Genomic DNA, 13,658 nt, shown 5'->3' with positions numbered 1-13,658 from the left:
AGGGAGAACATGCAATCTCCACATAGCCAGTGGATTCGAAACAGAGACCTTCTAGCTGTGATGTGGCAGCACTTTCTAATCCACCACTGTGCTACTAGATTAATATTAATGCATATATTAAGGTTATCAGCCCCAAATGCTCTAATCCACCACTAGTACACATTTTCTGCTAAGTTGCCAGCGTTATCTCTTGCAACTACAAGTAGTTTTTTGATGTTCCAACCCGACAACTTCTCTAGTGCATTTTCACATTATCTGTCCTCCAAATCTGCTTTCTGTTAATCTACAGTAGTGATGTAGACTCTCCATACATGCTCTGTAGTGCTTACAATTTGCTGCCCATTGATGTATCCCAGCTGTTGATTCAGCTATTTGATGCTATGGTATTGTGAAAAAGTACAGCACAGGAAATTACAACCAATATACTAGATGAACTGCTATACTACTTGTTGGTCCTATCTGTAAGTCTCATAAGTAGTTTTTTGTCTGATAAGATATCTGTTTTCCAGTTTGTAAGAAATTGCAGATTATCCAGAGGACTCTGAAGTCGACAAGGAAAAAAATATCTAAGCTTTTAAAAGTATGTTTTGATGGCAGGTGAAGCATCCAATGAGCTCAACAAGTTAAAATGGTCCAATAACACTATACAACTCTGCACTGCTAGGATACTGGAAAAAGATGATGTAATCAAGTATCACCAAAATTTTGAATATTTTTATTTCAAATATTCTTACACACATCAGTGACCTGTCAAACTATAACAGTTGTGCTATTTTATTAACACTAATCCTGCCTGTGCTCAACCAGCTTTTAAACAGGTAATTAAAAAATGTTATCAGTTAGTGATAGACGAGTCAAGTCCAGTCTTAAAGAGAGCCTCCATTAACCTTAACGTGGGGTCTTTCCTTTATCACAATGCTAACCACTGTACTACAAGGCTAAATCATTGGTCTTGTGAAAACCCATTAACGTCTGCTCTTATGCATATTATGCACATATTGTTGCCTGTCAACTCAGATGTCAGATGTGGAAAATTCCAGGAAAATGCCACCAAATCTTTGTTCTAGCGCTTGTTGTTTTACTGTCTATTTTTTGAAGCTAACTAACTAAACTTTTCTTCATGAAGAGTATTTTGTTTTTTAGAGGGGAAAATACTGTTTTGTCTTGCATCTAACTTATCTTAGCAAGTGTGTTATTTTATAGTTTATAAATAATATATTGATGCCATGAGGATACTGCTAATGTACTGCTCATGTCATATCTATGTATGTATATATGTATATATGTGTGTGTGTGTATATATTTTAAATTATCAAATTATTACTACTATTACATAACATAATTTTATTTTAAATAACATCCTCTGACACAGTCTGCACCCACTCTGAGTTTCCCGTAAACTCTGTTGCATACAGCAAAGACACACTGTTACCTGACCAAAGGTATTTTCGCAATTCTTCCCCTTAGTTCCCCCTGCTTATAGCCCTCCCACAATGCTTACGAGAATAAGACACCGTATCTCAGACAACATTAAACAAATTGAAACCAGATTTCCTGTCTGCACTCAAACAGCAGATGAGCTTTCAATAGAAGTCAGACCCTAGTCAGTTTGGATTTGTGTTTTAAGTGTGAGAGTGTTTCCCATTGTGGCCCCTTGTTGGACTAGGAGAATCAGTTCTGTGGCTGTTGAACTGAGAAAGTGTAGCTTAGTGTTGAGTCATTTGTGGCATGTTATGATCATCATAAGATACAGTGGTGATGATGCTCATAAGGTGACTAACCACACATTTTATGATAAAGTTTGATTTTTGAAAATCATGCTTTAACAGTTTTAATAACATGGCCCTATGGGAATCTTTTTTCAAAATACTTGAGTTTTGAGACACCTTCACGACTCTATAGAGTGAGAGATGAAAAAACTGGGAGGTATTGTGCTATAGGCTTCAGAAACAAGGACTGGTGAAACTGAAAATTCTCAGCAATGACCAAGAATGTACTGCTCATGTCATGTCGATGAAGCTGTTCTATTGCTAGGCAATGTGTTTCTACTCTGGACCGACAGAAGGAAAGGCAGCCAGGCAAGCAGGCAGGCAAAGGGAGGAGGAAAAACCCTTGCACTGCACGCAGGAGAGCACGTGCAGCGCACTCTGGGAATGTTTAGATATCTCCTCAAACGGCTCTGCATGGGGAAAAAAAAGGAAAAGTCATCTCTATGCTTTGACTGCAGCCGGCTGGAGCAAAGAGGCTGGCCCCAGTTTGACATAAGCAAACACACACAGTTCACACGCACACTGAATATGAACAAGCACCTACTGTACTTATACACACTGACAAGCAGACAGTTTAACCATTATCAGTGTTTGTACACACTACATGCAGGTTTTATTCAAATCTTTTTCTTAAGTGCACCCCTTTATTAGGCTCCTCCTCCACAGGCGCATACACACATCCCTGCTCCACACTAATGTCTACTGCAGTTTACTGCATTAATTATTGGCAGTGCTCCGGGATTAGTAAGGGGGATACTGATCGGCATATATATGGTGTGTGTCCACATGTGTACAAACCAGGATTTGGATATTAAAGCCTTGTCTGTACTAGAAACAGCAAGAGGAAGAGGAAGAAAAAAAGTGAAAAAAATTACAGCATATATCAGGAATTTTCCAGCTAATGATGTGCGGATGTGGTAGCACTGGGGAGAGAGAGAGCCACTGACTGTGCTGTCTTTGTTTCGCTCGCCGAGGGCCCCACGCTACATTCCTGTATGGTGTGCATACTTTGGCAACAGTTGCAGTGCCCCTTTTTCTTGTTTTATTGTATATTTGTGTGTTTCTCTTGCACTTTTCTTTCTGAAGCGGTAACGTTGTCCCTCTCTCTTTTAAGCCTCTGTCTCTGGTTCTCATCTTTCTCCCTCATGTTCTCTCTTTCCTTCCTTGCTTTTCAGTCGTATTGTTGTGAGTGTAAATTCTCCTTTTTGCAGAATAAGTGAAAGAGGGAAAGTGAGGGAGGAGTGAAATAATGTGTTTACAACATGGCTGACTCCTGGTGCTTCAAATGGGGCCTCCCTGGAGACACAACATTACAGCATTAGTTCCACTGTACTTTTTGAATGCATAGATGGCTGCTTATTATTTTTGTAACATCCGCTCTGCTTCTCCTATGCACTGTGTACCTTTCATCCGTTTTCCTGTGAGATTTCTTAGGATAACCTCAAGTGGTAGTGAATTGCTGTCAGGAATGTGATCAAATTCTAGCTTGTGATTCAAAGCATGGAACCGTTAAGCTGTTTACATGAGGGAAGTAACTGCACTGTAAGTTAAAGCCTCCAGTCATGCTCTTATTGATTTAACTCCAGCCGTTATTTGGCTACTGGTGCATCCAAAGTATTTGCGGGCATGTGTATAGATTGTATGTGTCTGTGTGTGCAGTGGTGCACTTTTATCCTGGACTTCCTCAGTGAAAGAGAATGTAAACATAGGCCTCTGGCCAAGCTTCAGCAAACTCAGTGCTGGAAGCACTGAGTTTGCTGAAGTTTTGCTGGCCTAAGTCATCCTCATGGCATCAGGTGACTCTAAAGGTCCACCTCAAAAGAGTGGAGAGTGACTGGTAAACTCTCAAGTCTAGTAGGTCACAGTCGACTGAAGTAATTTTTAACGTTCACAGTTTAGATAATGGGCTGCTGCATTCCAGGGCTAGTTCCAGAGCAGTACAGTAACTACATTGTTCCATCACAGATAGGAACGATGGTGGCTATAGACTGAAATGATCCTTCAGATCAGATAGATAACAGATAAGATGCTGCAGATAACTTTGCAGCATTTGGCATCAAAGCACATTAGTCCAGGCAAAAGCAGACAATCCTCGCCACATACTCATTCACACTCATTCACACGCATGCTCTCAATTGTCATATTCCACTATTGTACGTGCACAGTACACTGGTGCCACAGGTCCGGATGTTCCATTTGTCAGAAAGGCTTGGAGGTCTGGCCCAGGAGGTCTGAAGGTCCTCCGAGGCAGAAGAAGTCATTTCCTCCCTGATGCGTAGCAGGGAGCTATGCGCAGCAGTAGGGCTGAGGAGGATCATGGTGGTAGTGATGGTGAGGGGGAGGATGCTCTCAGCAGAAAGGAATTCCCAGAATGCTGTCCTTTAATCTGGAGATTCTCTTTCTCTCTGTCTCTCTCTCTCTCTGTCTCTGTCTCTCTGTCTCTGTCTCTGTCTCTCTCTCTCTCTCTCTGCTTTATCTGACCTCTGTTGCCACGAAGACGGGAAGAAGGGTGTTGGATAGGCAGAGATGCAGGCTGAAAATGCAAAGCAGCTGACCTGGGAACAGAACACTATGTTGCACAGTTCAGGGCTGGCTCTGATTCTGACTGTCCAATAAACTGTGTGAGTCTGTATCTCTGGTTTTCATGCAGCCTAAACAGAGGAGGGAGAGCAGGAGTGGGTAATGGAAGGACACGTGAAGCAGAACAGAGAATGTTAAGGGTGAGAAAGAATCTAGAAGGAATGCAAAAGTGGTTGGGGAAGAGGAAGGAAAGGGACAGAAAAAGCAACATTGTAATCAGGGAATGTACTTCTTTTTATACCATTGTGTGTGTGGTTCTAATCACCTCTGTAGAAATGATTAATGTGTTTAGGACATAACCAAGAGTGATAATAGTTTTATTCAGAGCATGAAACTGTGCATGACCAAAGAAAATTCATGAAGAGTACAAGCTCTCACATCTTATGTGTGGACTTAATGTTTTTTAGACTCTCAGATTTGCAGACACTCACACAGAGAGAGGGACATTTTGTGGAGAAGTAACAAGAAATTGCAGGAGAAAGGGTAAGGAGGAGTGCTAAGTGGAAAGCAGTGCTCCAAACCGCTTATTTGGGAATTAAAATGAGCACACTGAAGCTCTAAGTCTTAAGGTTTGAGAATGTAGTCAATCAGCACTCAAACAAATCCACAACTCCCTTCATTAAGGTGGCCACGCTTCCCAAAGAGCATGTAAATGCATTGCCATGACAACAGAGGTCCAATAGAGGGGCATAATGCATTAAATGCCATTTATAAAAGACAACAAAATGTAACCATATAGGCATAAAGCAGAGTGGATTTAATTCAATTCAACTTTATTTATATAGCACCAATTCACAACAAAGTCATCTCAAGGCACTTTACAGAATACATTACCAAAGTATGACCGAATTAAAGCCCACAGGCATAGCTAAAAACCATTACAGGGCTAATGCTGACAATATCTATGAAATTATGACAGTCTCCAACAGCATCAATTTGCAAAATGGCAACTAGGTCAAGTGTGCACGGGAAAAGGAGTTAATCTTATTGATTGTCACCAGCAGACATAGAGCCAATGTGCACTGAAAAGAACTATGCTGTCAGAGATTGGAAAAGCTGGACCAATGTTTGCGCAGGTTTTCAACCTGGATCCTCTTTCATTTTCTATTGGTCTTTTTTTTTTTTTGGCTGTGTAGGTTGTTGGAACATGTGGAAAAGCTACTTTCTGCCGCCACTCTCTCTTTCTTTATGCTGTGCACAAGCAAGAGTGCTTGTTGTGCTGGTTGGCTGTAATGACCCATCCCAATCAACACTGTTTATTTGCCATTTACAAAGTCAGACTGTATACAAACACAGGAGTTTTTTATGAGCACAGACATGGGGGGGACAGCAAGTGGGGAAATTTTGCTGAAAAAAAAAATTGTTCTTCACTGAACAATTTTTGACAATTTTTTTGAACAATCTTTTTTTAAAAAAAAAAAATTGTTCTTCAAGGAAAGTGAGTAGAGGGGTTCAATTTATTTTTAAATTGTCTAGAACAGGCGTGGGTTTGAGCGTTGCTGAGAATTAAGTAAAAATAAAAACACACCAGGCTATTTAAGTACAGGCTATATATAATATATAGATTACACACAAGCTACAGTAATGGAAGAATCCAGGTTATATTTTCAGATTGCTATAAGCCTTAACACGTCTATCTTCCGGTGTGTCTGTAAATGCATGCATGTGTGATATATATGCCTTAATCTGCAGTTGTGGCGAGGTTTTTGAATAACTCTCTATTGCGTTGAGGCGGATATACTCGAGCTCTAGGTTTGTGGTTCTTCCTAGAAGGCTCTTCATACAGGCTGACTTTTGACTCAAACTGAGTGGAGTCACATGTATTATAGCCTGCAGATGCAAGAATGTTGATTATGCCAGTTGTCATTTATGCATTCAGCCTTGTTTTAAAAGAACAGCCTGTCTTTGCATGTTTAATATCATGTCTTGGTTGGTAGAGTGAAATGGAGATGTGATGACTTCTTACTAAATGTTAAGCTTAAAGACAGAGAAGTTAAATCCTATAAAAGGTAATTTAACTGTTAAAAAAACATTGTGACATTGTGATGCCTTAATGTATGGGCAGCTGTGCAACTTCCATTCATGTTTTCTTTGAGGTTTCACTGCTCTAAAAATCTTCAATGACCCTAGCAGTCAGTCTGTTCGTTTTCTCTGTGTGTCTCATTTCTGGTCATGTGGCTCAGCCAACACATCTCAGTCAACTAGCCTCAACTTCCTCCCTTCCACTAAAGCAGGAAGCAGGAGATGAGAAAGTATCACACATCTGCAAAGAGCAGCCCCCGGCTCTATTAATAGTGTCATTCAGTTTAGAAGAACAAAAAATGCAACTAAATATTTGAATCCTAAGTCTCCAGTGCTTTACTGAAGAATTCTAGCATGGGTGTAGCATGGTCAGTTTGCAGTCTTATATCCATGACTCTTCATGCTACATTTACTAATAAAGGCCCCTTTAAATTAAATTCATATTGCAGGGGTCGATGGGTAATTTTGCCCTGCAACTGGGTGACGTATTTTTTTTAGTTGTGGTTGGCACTATCTGTTGTCAAATTACAGGATTGTAATAGACAGCCTTGCTATCAGCTCTGATAGTCTACTAGCTACATAGACACGACAGTGCATTGATCTAAATGCTACCATGCTGATGTTTAGCGCTTAATAACATTATAACATTATCTGACTGGCATTAAACACAAAGTATGGTTTAGTTTAATAGTATTGGTGTGGAGCTAAATGAAATGCATTCATCCTTATGAGTAGTTGTCATGATGTTCGATTCTGAAACACATGTTTGAACTGCTATCAGTTGGTGGATGACCAGAGTCATAAGGATTCAACCTGTAGTGACAGTGAACATCTATCTTTTTTTAGGAATGACTGTAATAGTTGTTGGGAAGCCTAATGCTGAAAGTTCGTGAGTCATGGTACTTGACTGCTCATTCCATGTAACTCCTCATGAGACACTTGCTTAAGGACTCAAATCACCATTCGATATTATAAATTTGGCTGTCCACATGCCTTGAAGGTCCTATCTTCTACACAAGCATGGAGATAACATTTACTCAGGGCATTGTTCCCTCCTACTACTGCAGAGAATCTAAGCCAGCTAATAAAGATATCTAGGTGACACTGCTATCGTTTTGCTTACAAACATTCACCCCAAACTCTTAAGATCTCGATAAGCACTATGCAGGGCTTGCAGGGGAGACTGCAGCCAAAAACTGTTGGAAAAAATCTGGAGTTTAGGAAAGCACCTGGAACCAGTCCACTCTTACTAGGGGTCAGTGAGTTTTGTCTGGAGGCTTTCCCTACTGTAGCCGGTAACAATGCTGCTGCTTTCCTGCAGGCTATGGACACACACACACACACACACACACACACACACACACACACACACACACACACACACACACACACACACACACACACACACACACACACACACACACACACACACACACACACACACACACACACACACACACAAGCACTCCCACACACTCCCAAAAGACTAACTGGGACAAATTAGGAAACCATGCTTAGAATGAAATGACACAAAATGGCTGCCAGTTTACCTCAGGTGGGTGCTGCATTTCTTAATGCAAGACAGGAAGTGTTTTTTTTTTTTCTCCATTTTGGCAGGAGGAAGGGGAAGTGTGGGGTGGGGTTAATATCAGTTAACCCTATTACCATGAATGTACGACACCTGGTATGTTAAATACATTGAAACTGTAGTATTGTAATAGGTCTTACTACATTTAAACATGTGTATATTTTTTATGTAGGTTCAGTTCTATTCAGGTTCAGTTCAGTTCTGGGTGTTCATGTCTATTTCCAATGAAAAGACTGGGTATTTCAAAAAGAGAACAGGGTGACATGCCCTGCCAGATATGATTTCATGCCTTGCATAAGCCTATCATGGATGGTGTGTGTGTGTGTGTGTGTGTGTGTGTGTGTGTGTGTGAGCCCCCGCATACATAGATGGTGTCACATATTTAACATTACTACCAGGTACTGCTACACAGGAAGGGACTAGAAGTTATATCTTTCGGTTTTTCTTCTGTATGCACATTTTAACTATGACCTCTTAAAGATTTCTGCTGTGTGTGTTGCAGGTGGTGACGCTGTGGTACAGAGCTCCAGAAGTGTTGCTCCAGTCCAGTTACGCTACACCAGTTGACTTGTGGAGTGTCGGCTGCATCTTCGCTGAGATGTTCAGGAGACGGTGAGAGCTGCAGACAACTAAAACCCAACTGTAACCAGTGCAACCACTTGTTGACTGGCCCACATCAACATGTCCAGCATCATTTGTCCAGTCAGTACATAACAATTGAAAAATGCTAATATTATAGCCTGATAATCCAGACTACATTTTTATCCATTTGATTACATTCTGTATGACAGCATTTTCTTAGTTGGTTTCTGTTCAGGTTGAATTTGTTTTATTTGCCCCAGTCAGAAAGAATGACAGCTGTCCAGCACACGTTATGGTCATTTGATTTTGAAGCCAAAGCTGTTAATGTTACATAACATCACGAGTTGTAGATGTGTCACTCTCATTTATGCTTGTTGTCACTTTCATTTATGGTTGTTGTCACTTTAGTTGCACTTTTGCTGTTGCCATTTTATGACTTTGGCACAGTAGCCACTAACGTGTGCACTCCCAAAGTCACACAGAAAATGTACACATCAGCAGTAGACAACTGACTTTTTAAGAGAAATTTGTGTGGCGAACCATTTAAAAATGGAAATGTTCATACACTGTTTCACCTGCATTAGCAGAAAATGCTTACATACGGGCGCAGACATATGGGGCCACTGTGGCGCAGGAAGGTAGAGCGGTTGTCCACCAATCTCACAGTTGTTGGTTCAATACCTGGCTCCTCCACTTACATGTCGAAGTGTCCTTGAGCATGACACTGAACCCCAACTTAGTTGCTCCCGGTGAGTGTTGGCCAGCTGCATAGCAGCTCCCCCATCAGTGTATGAGTGTGTGTGTGTGAATGGATGAATAAGAAGCAGTTTAAAGCGCCTTGAGTGCCAATAGGTAGAAAAGCGCTATATAAGTGCAGACCATTTACCATTTATACAAGCTGACTCCTAATCCAGCATAAACACATAACATTTGTGCATGAATTGTTACTACTTTTCAGGTGTAAATGTGTTTTAAGATAAGTATCAATTGTTGTTATGTTAAAGACTGGGAACCTTTTTTTCTAATGTACATACTTAAAAGTGCTTGGCTGGATTTGACAATTCCACCTGCCAAATGAAGTAGATTTTAAAAGTGGCAGATAACAATTGGTCCATCGTGAAGAATATGGCGTTGCGCTTCTGCCCTAGTGACCGGCAACATACAACATTGTACACAAGAAATCCCTTTGGAGAAGCTGGTGGACATCTGAACCAGAGGAGATAAGTGGTCGTACATAAAAGGTGCAACAAAACCCAGAGATGATTTATTTATTTGTAGCTAAACCTTTACCTCGGGATGCTAGTTTGGGTGGATATTTGTGGGGTTTACATTAAAGAAACACCGGGTAGCGATTGCTTCTGTGAAAAGCTGTATGTCTGCACGAGAGGTGCTTTAATGGAGACTACAAAGTGTAGATCATCTGTGATTCTTTAGAAGGCCGCTCTGGGCTAGGTGAGGCCTTTCAGGGACAGTGACCACCCCTCAGGTGAAGGAGATCTCTTTAGTATTGCAGCCTGCTAAAATGCTGAGGAACTTTGGAAAACTGCCAGTCATAGTAGCTGGTCAGCAGAAAGGTTAACGTCAAGCCCTGGTGCTGACAGCAGATTGACGGTAACATTCAGCAGGACATGGTCTTATCTATTCCTTTGATCCACCAGCAAACAAAATAAAAAACAGGGTATTTGTAATGTTAAGTAGAAAAAAAACATTGGAGAATACAGTGCTATATATTATAGGTGAGTTTGTAGTACACATCAGTACAATAACATCAAAGTGATGTCTGAAATGTGAGTAATTTGACTTTAATTTACCCATCTGATGATTGAAGATAATCACTGGTTATCTCCAATTATGTCGCTGGGCAACATATGGATTATAAAAGCCTGGTTCTAAAACTTTTTTCCATCAGTAATCTTGAGGGATCGTCAGATCAAAAAATAAAGACATTAATTTGCTCTTATCTTTGAGACTACATTGATCAGGTATTGGATTATGTGGAGTTTTTTTATTAGTGGAGTCGTACTCGAGTGCATTATAAGAAGAGGTGGTTCTAACATTTTGGCCACCCGATTTACAATGAATAAGGGCGCCAAAACTTTAGTGGATTCACTGTTTGGGTAAATCCTAATATTAGGAGTTCAAGTGTGAAGACTTCCACATTAAGTATTGATAAAGTAGTCTTCTTCTGGTGTTCCCTCTGATTTTTGTCCATATTGGAGCTGTAAACTTAAGTCCAAGACTGTTGGTGTTCCAACCACAAGTTAATGTTACACTAAATGCAAAATAATTCTATTTCTCTGTATAACGTGTTTAGTTTTCAATAATTATTTCAGATATTACACAGAACTTTCTGCCAGCGTTTGTTACTGAATCAGTTATATGGGTGTTTCCTAAACATGTCATTTTTTCCCCTCAAATGACACCTGTCAGGGTGCTCTGAGAAATGAGCAGTCACATTTCGGTTGGCTTATCAAGCCATTACAGTAATACCACTCTGCCTGAAGTGGTTGCAGCAGACAAGTCTAGATTCGGGTTCTTGGTATAGGTATTTGTCAGTTTGTGGTCTAACGATCTTCACACACTAGAGACCTAAGTTAATAACGGCCCATTTTTCTAAAACTGTTCATTTTCTGGAAGGAAACATTTTCCAGACATACAGACAAGCACTTTCATCTAAGCATCAGTATAAAATTATTTTGTATACATCATATACATATAGTATAGAAAAGTGACTTATAATCAAAGGTGAACAGGGGTCTAGCCAGCATACAGTGATGTGTTCCAGAGCAGATAAGAACAGTCATCTTTGAGGTAGGGCTGAGTGCCAGCAGGAGCAGCCCTGCCTGTAATTTATGCTTCCTTCCCCAACCGTCCTCCACCATGTACAGCCACACATGACAAACCACACACTGCATGTGGGGAACAATGGGACTGTTCAGGCTCTAGTGGCAAAGGGTAATATGGGGTGATGACACTCTGTAGTACTATGGTATACAGATAGATAAATGTGTGGTGCACTATGTATTGTGTTTTTACCATTTTGTAGTAGTGTCCCTATTTTTTTTGTGTGTGTATTATTTATTTGTCCTTTCGGCTTATCCTGTGAGTTCAGGGTCGCCATAGCCACTCATTGTCCGCACATAGTGCACTCAATAAACGACCCTACTTTTTGCCAGTAATCCTACAATACAATGTTTTGTGCAGTTATCAACCAAGAGACTGATACATTGTTTTCCACATTGACTCTGTTGGTAACTGGGGGTGTTTAGTGGCAAATTCCAATGGAAACTATCTTATATGTCTGTCTGCCTACTCTGTCCTCTGTTTTTCCTGTTCATGTGTTAATGCTTTAATATTCCACTGTAAAAGACTTTGTAGTCAAATGTTGTAAAGATGGATGGCAAAATAGTAGTAGAAATAATAATGATAAAAATAATAACAATGGTGAAATGTAAGCAATCTAGGCTGATTTTTATATATATATATATATATATATATATATATATATATATATTACGGTCATGTTTGCTTCATATTTACTGTTTTCTCACGTGGATGGACTTTGTGCCATACTTTAGACAAGTTCAAGGCGCAAGTTTTTAATGCTATGCAGGCCTTATACAGCGTGTGTTAACACATCACGAATAGCAAAAGCCTGAAAGTGTATTTCACAGCTGTATAACCTTTGTGATGTTGAAACCTAGATCAAATATTTTCTTTCAGTTAAATATAACATGTATGTATGTATGTATGTATCATGTGCAGAAGGGGTCTGTGACACAATAAGCTGTACAAAGCTTTGGAGTGGGTATATGTGACTTTGCACAATCTGGCACCTGTCCAAATTTGCCCTAAGGTGGAAGCAAGGGAGAGAGTCTTTTGACGGCCATGAACAGTACACACACTTTCTCTCTCTGCCGGTGATTAAGATGGCTTTTTAAAGGCCACCTGTCGGAGATTAAAGGGCACCTGGGAGAAGCGGTGAAAGAAACCAGAAGAAAGTTATTTAGTGGAAAATGCTGAATAAGAGAAGACCCCATTTATTGTTTTTGTAGTTTTGATGAATTGGAGATTATAATTGTTGACAGCTCGGGTACAAGGAACCAGACATCCCAAGTGGTTGTTTAATTGGCTTTCAGACCGCCTGGTACATAAAATTAAGGCACTTTTCTTAGAGCAAATGAATACATAGGCTTAGAAGTGTTGTCTGCACAATTAGTCATTTGAGCTGTACATCGCTGAAAATTATTTGGCAACAGTTTTGATAATTAATAAACAGCCTACATGTGATTTAAAAAAATAAAAATCCCAGCGTTAATTGTAAATTCAGTAACTACTTAATAGGATTTAGGGCAAACGGGCAGACCAAATAATCTAAAGTTACGTTATTTACATTATTTTGTAATGGGGTACTTTTTTTCCCCCTCCCCTTACATTTGTAGATGAGGAAAAGTAAGCAGCAGATTTTTTACTTTCATCATCAAACATGACATTTAAAGAAAGTGACTACAATAAAGATAGAGGTTGGGAAAAGGACATTTGTTGTTTAAATTGAACAAATATCGTACAAGTCTGCATACGCATGGCTGTGATAGTGTGGCGAGTGAGTCATAGTTAGAGCAAGTGGGCCAGAGACAGCCAGCTTGTTGACATTCCTCCAATCGAAAAGGTTGAACGTTTTGTTTTAATGGTCCAGGAGAGCTCCCACATCCGTGTTGACTTTCTCAATGTTTGGAACTCGATTCATAAAACGTCACCACCTTAGATGCACGTGTGCGTGCAGTATGTGCACCACGCAAACGCCCCCCCCCCCAGATGTACTTTCTTAGACTTTAACACATAAAGAAGCCACACTCAGATGCACAGAGTTTTACTTTTCCATCTTCCAGACAGACAGATTGACACTCTCACTTGAATGCATGTGCACATGCACACACACATTCCTGAGGTTGTCTCAGTGGAATGTGAAACAGAGCCGTGTTGGCACTAAGGGAAGTGTGACTCAGCTGCCTGTCCCAACTTAGTCTGTCCTCTATTCACTGCACACTGTGTCTGTGTGTGTGTTTGTGTGTGTGCGTACACATAACTGAGAGCACATGCAAGGTTCTGAGTGGGAA

At 40.3% G+C, this 13,658-nt stretch overlaps 1 protein-coding gene across 2 annotated transcripts in view; it reads left to right on the top strand.

Annotated features, from left to right (window-relative positions):
• cdk6 (cyclin dependent kinase 6) overlaps positions 1 to 13,658 on the top strand; it is a 31,973-nt gene that overhangs the window by 13,238 nt on the left and 5,077 nt on the right. For both annotated transcript variants that reach the window (XM_067503445.1, XM_067503453.1), the window contains one exon: positions 8,462 to 8,571. In XM_067503445.1, the coding sequence (XP_067359546.1) occupies positions 8,462 to 8,571 (110 nt within the window). The remainder of the gene's footprint in view (positions 1 to 8,461; positions 8,572 to 13,658) is intronic.

This window comes from Channa argus, chromosome 1 (genome assembly GCF_033026475.1).
Source record: "Channa argus isolate prfri chromosome 1, Channa argus male v1.0, whole genome shotgun sequence".
NCBI classification, from domain to species: Eukaryota; Metazoa; Chordata; class Actinopteri; order Anabantiformes; family Channidae; genus Channa; species Channa argus.
This window is presented reverse-complemented; position numbering and strand designations above follow the sequence as displayed.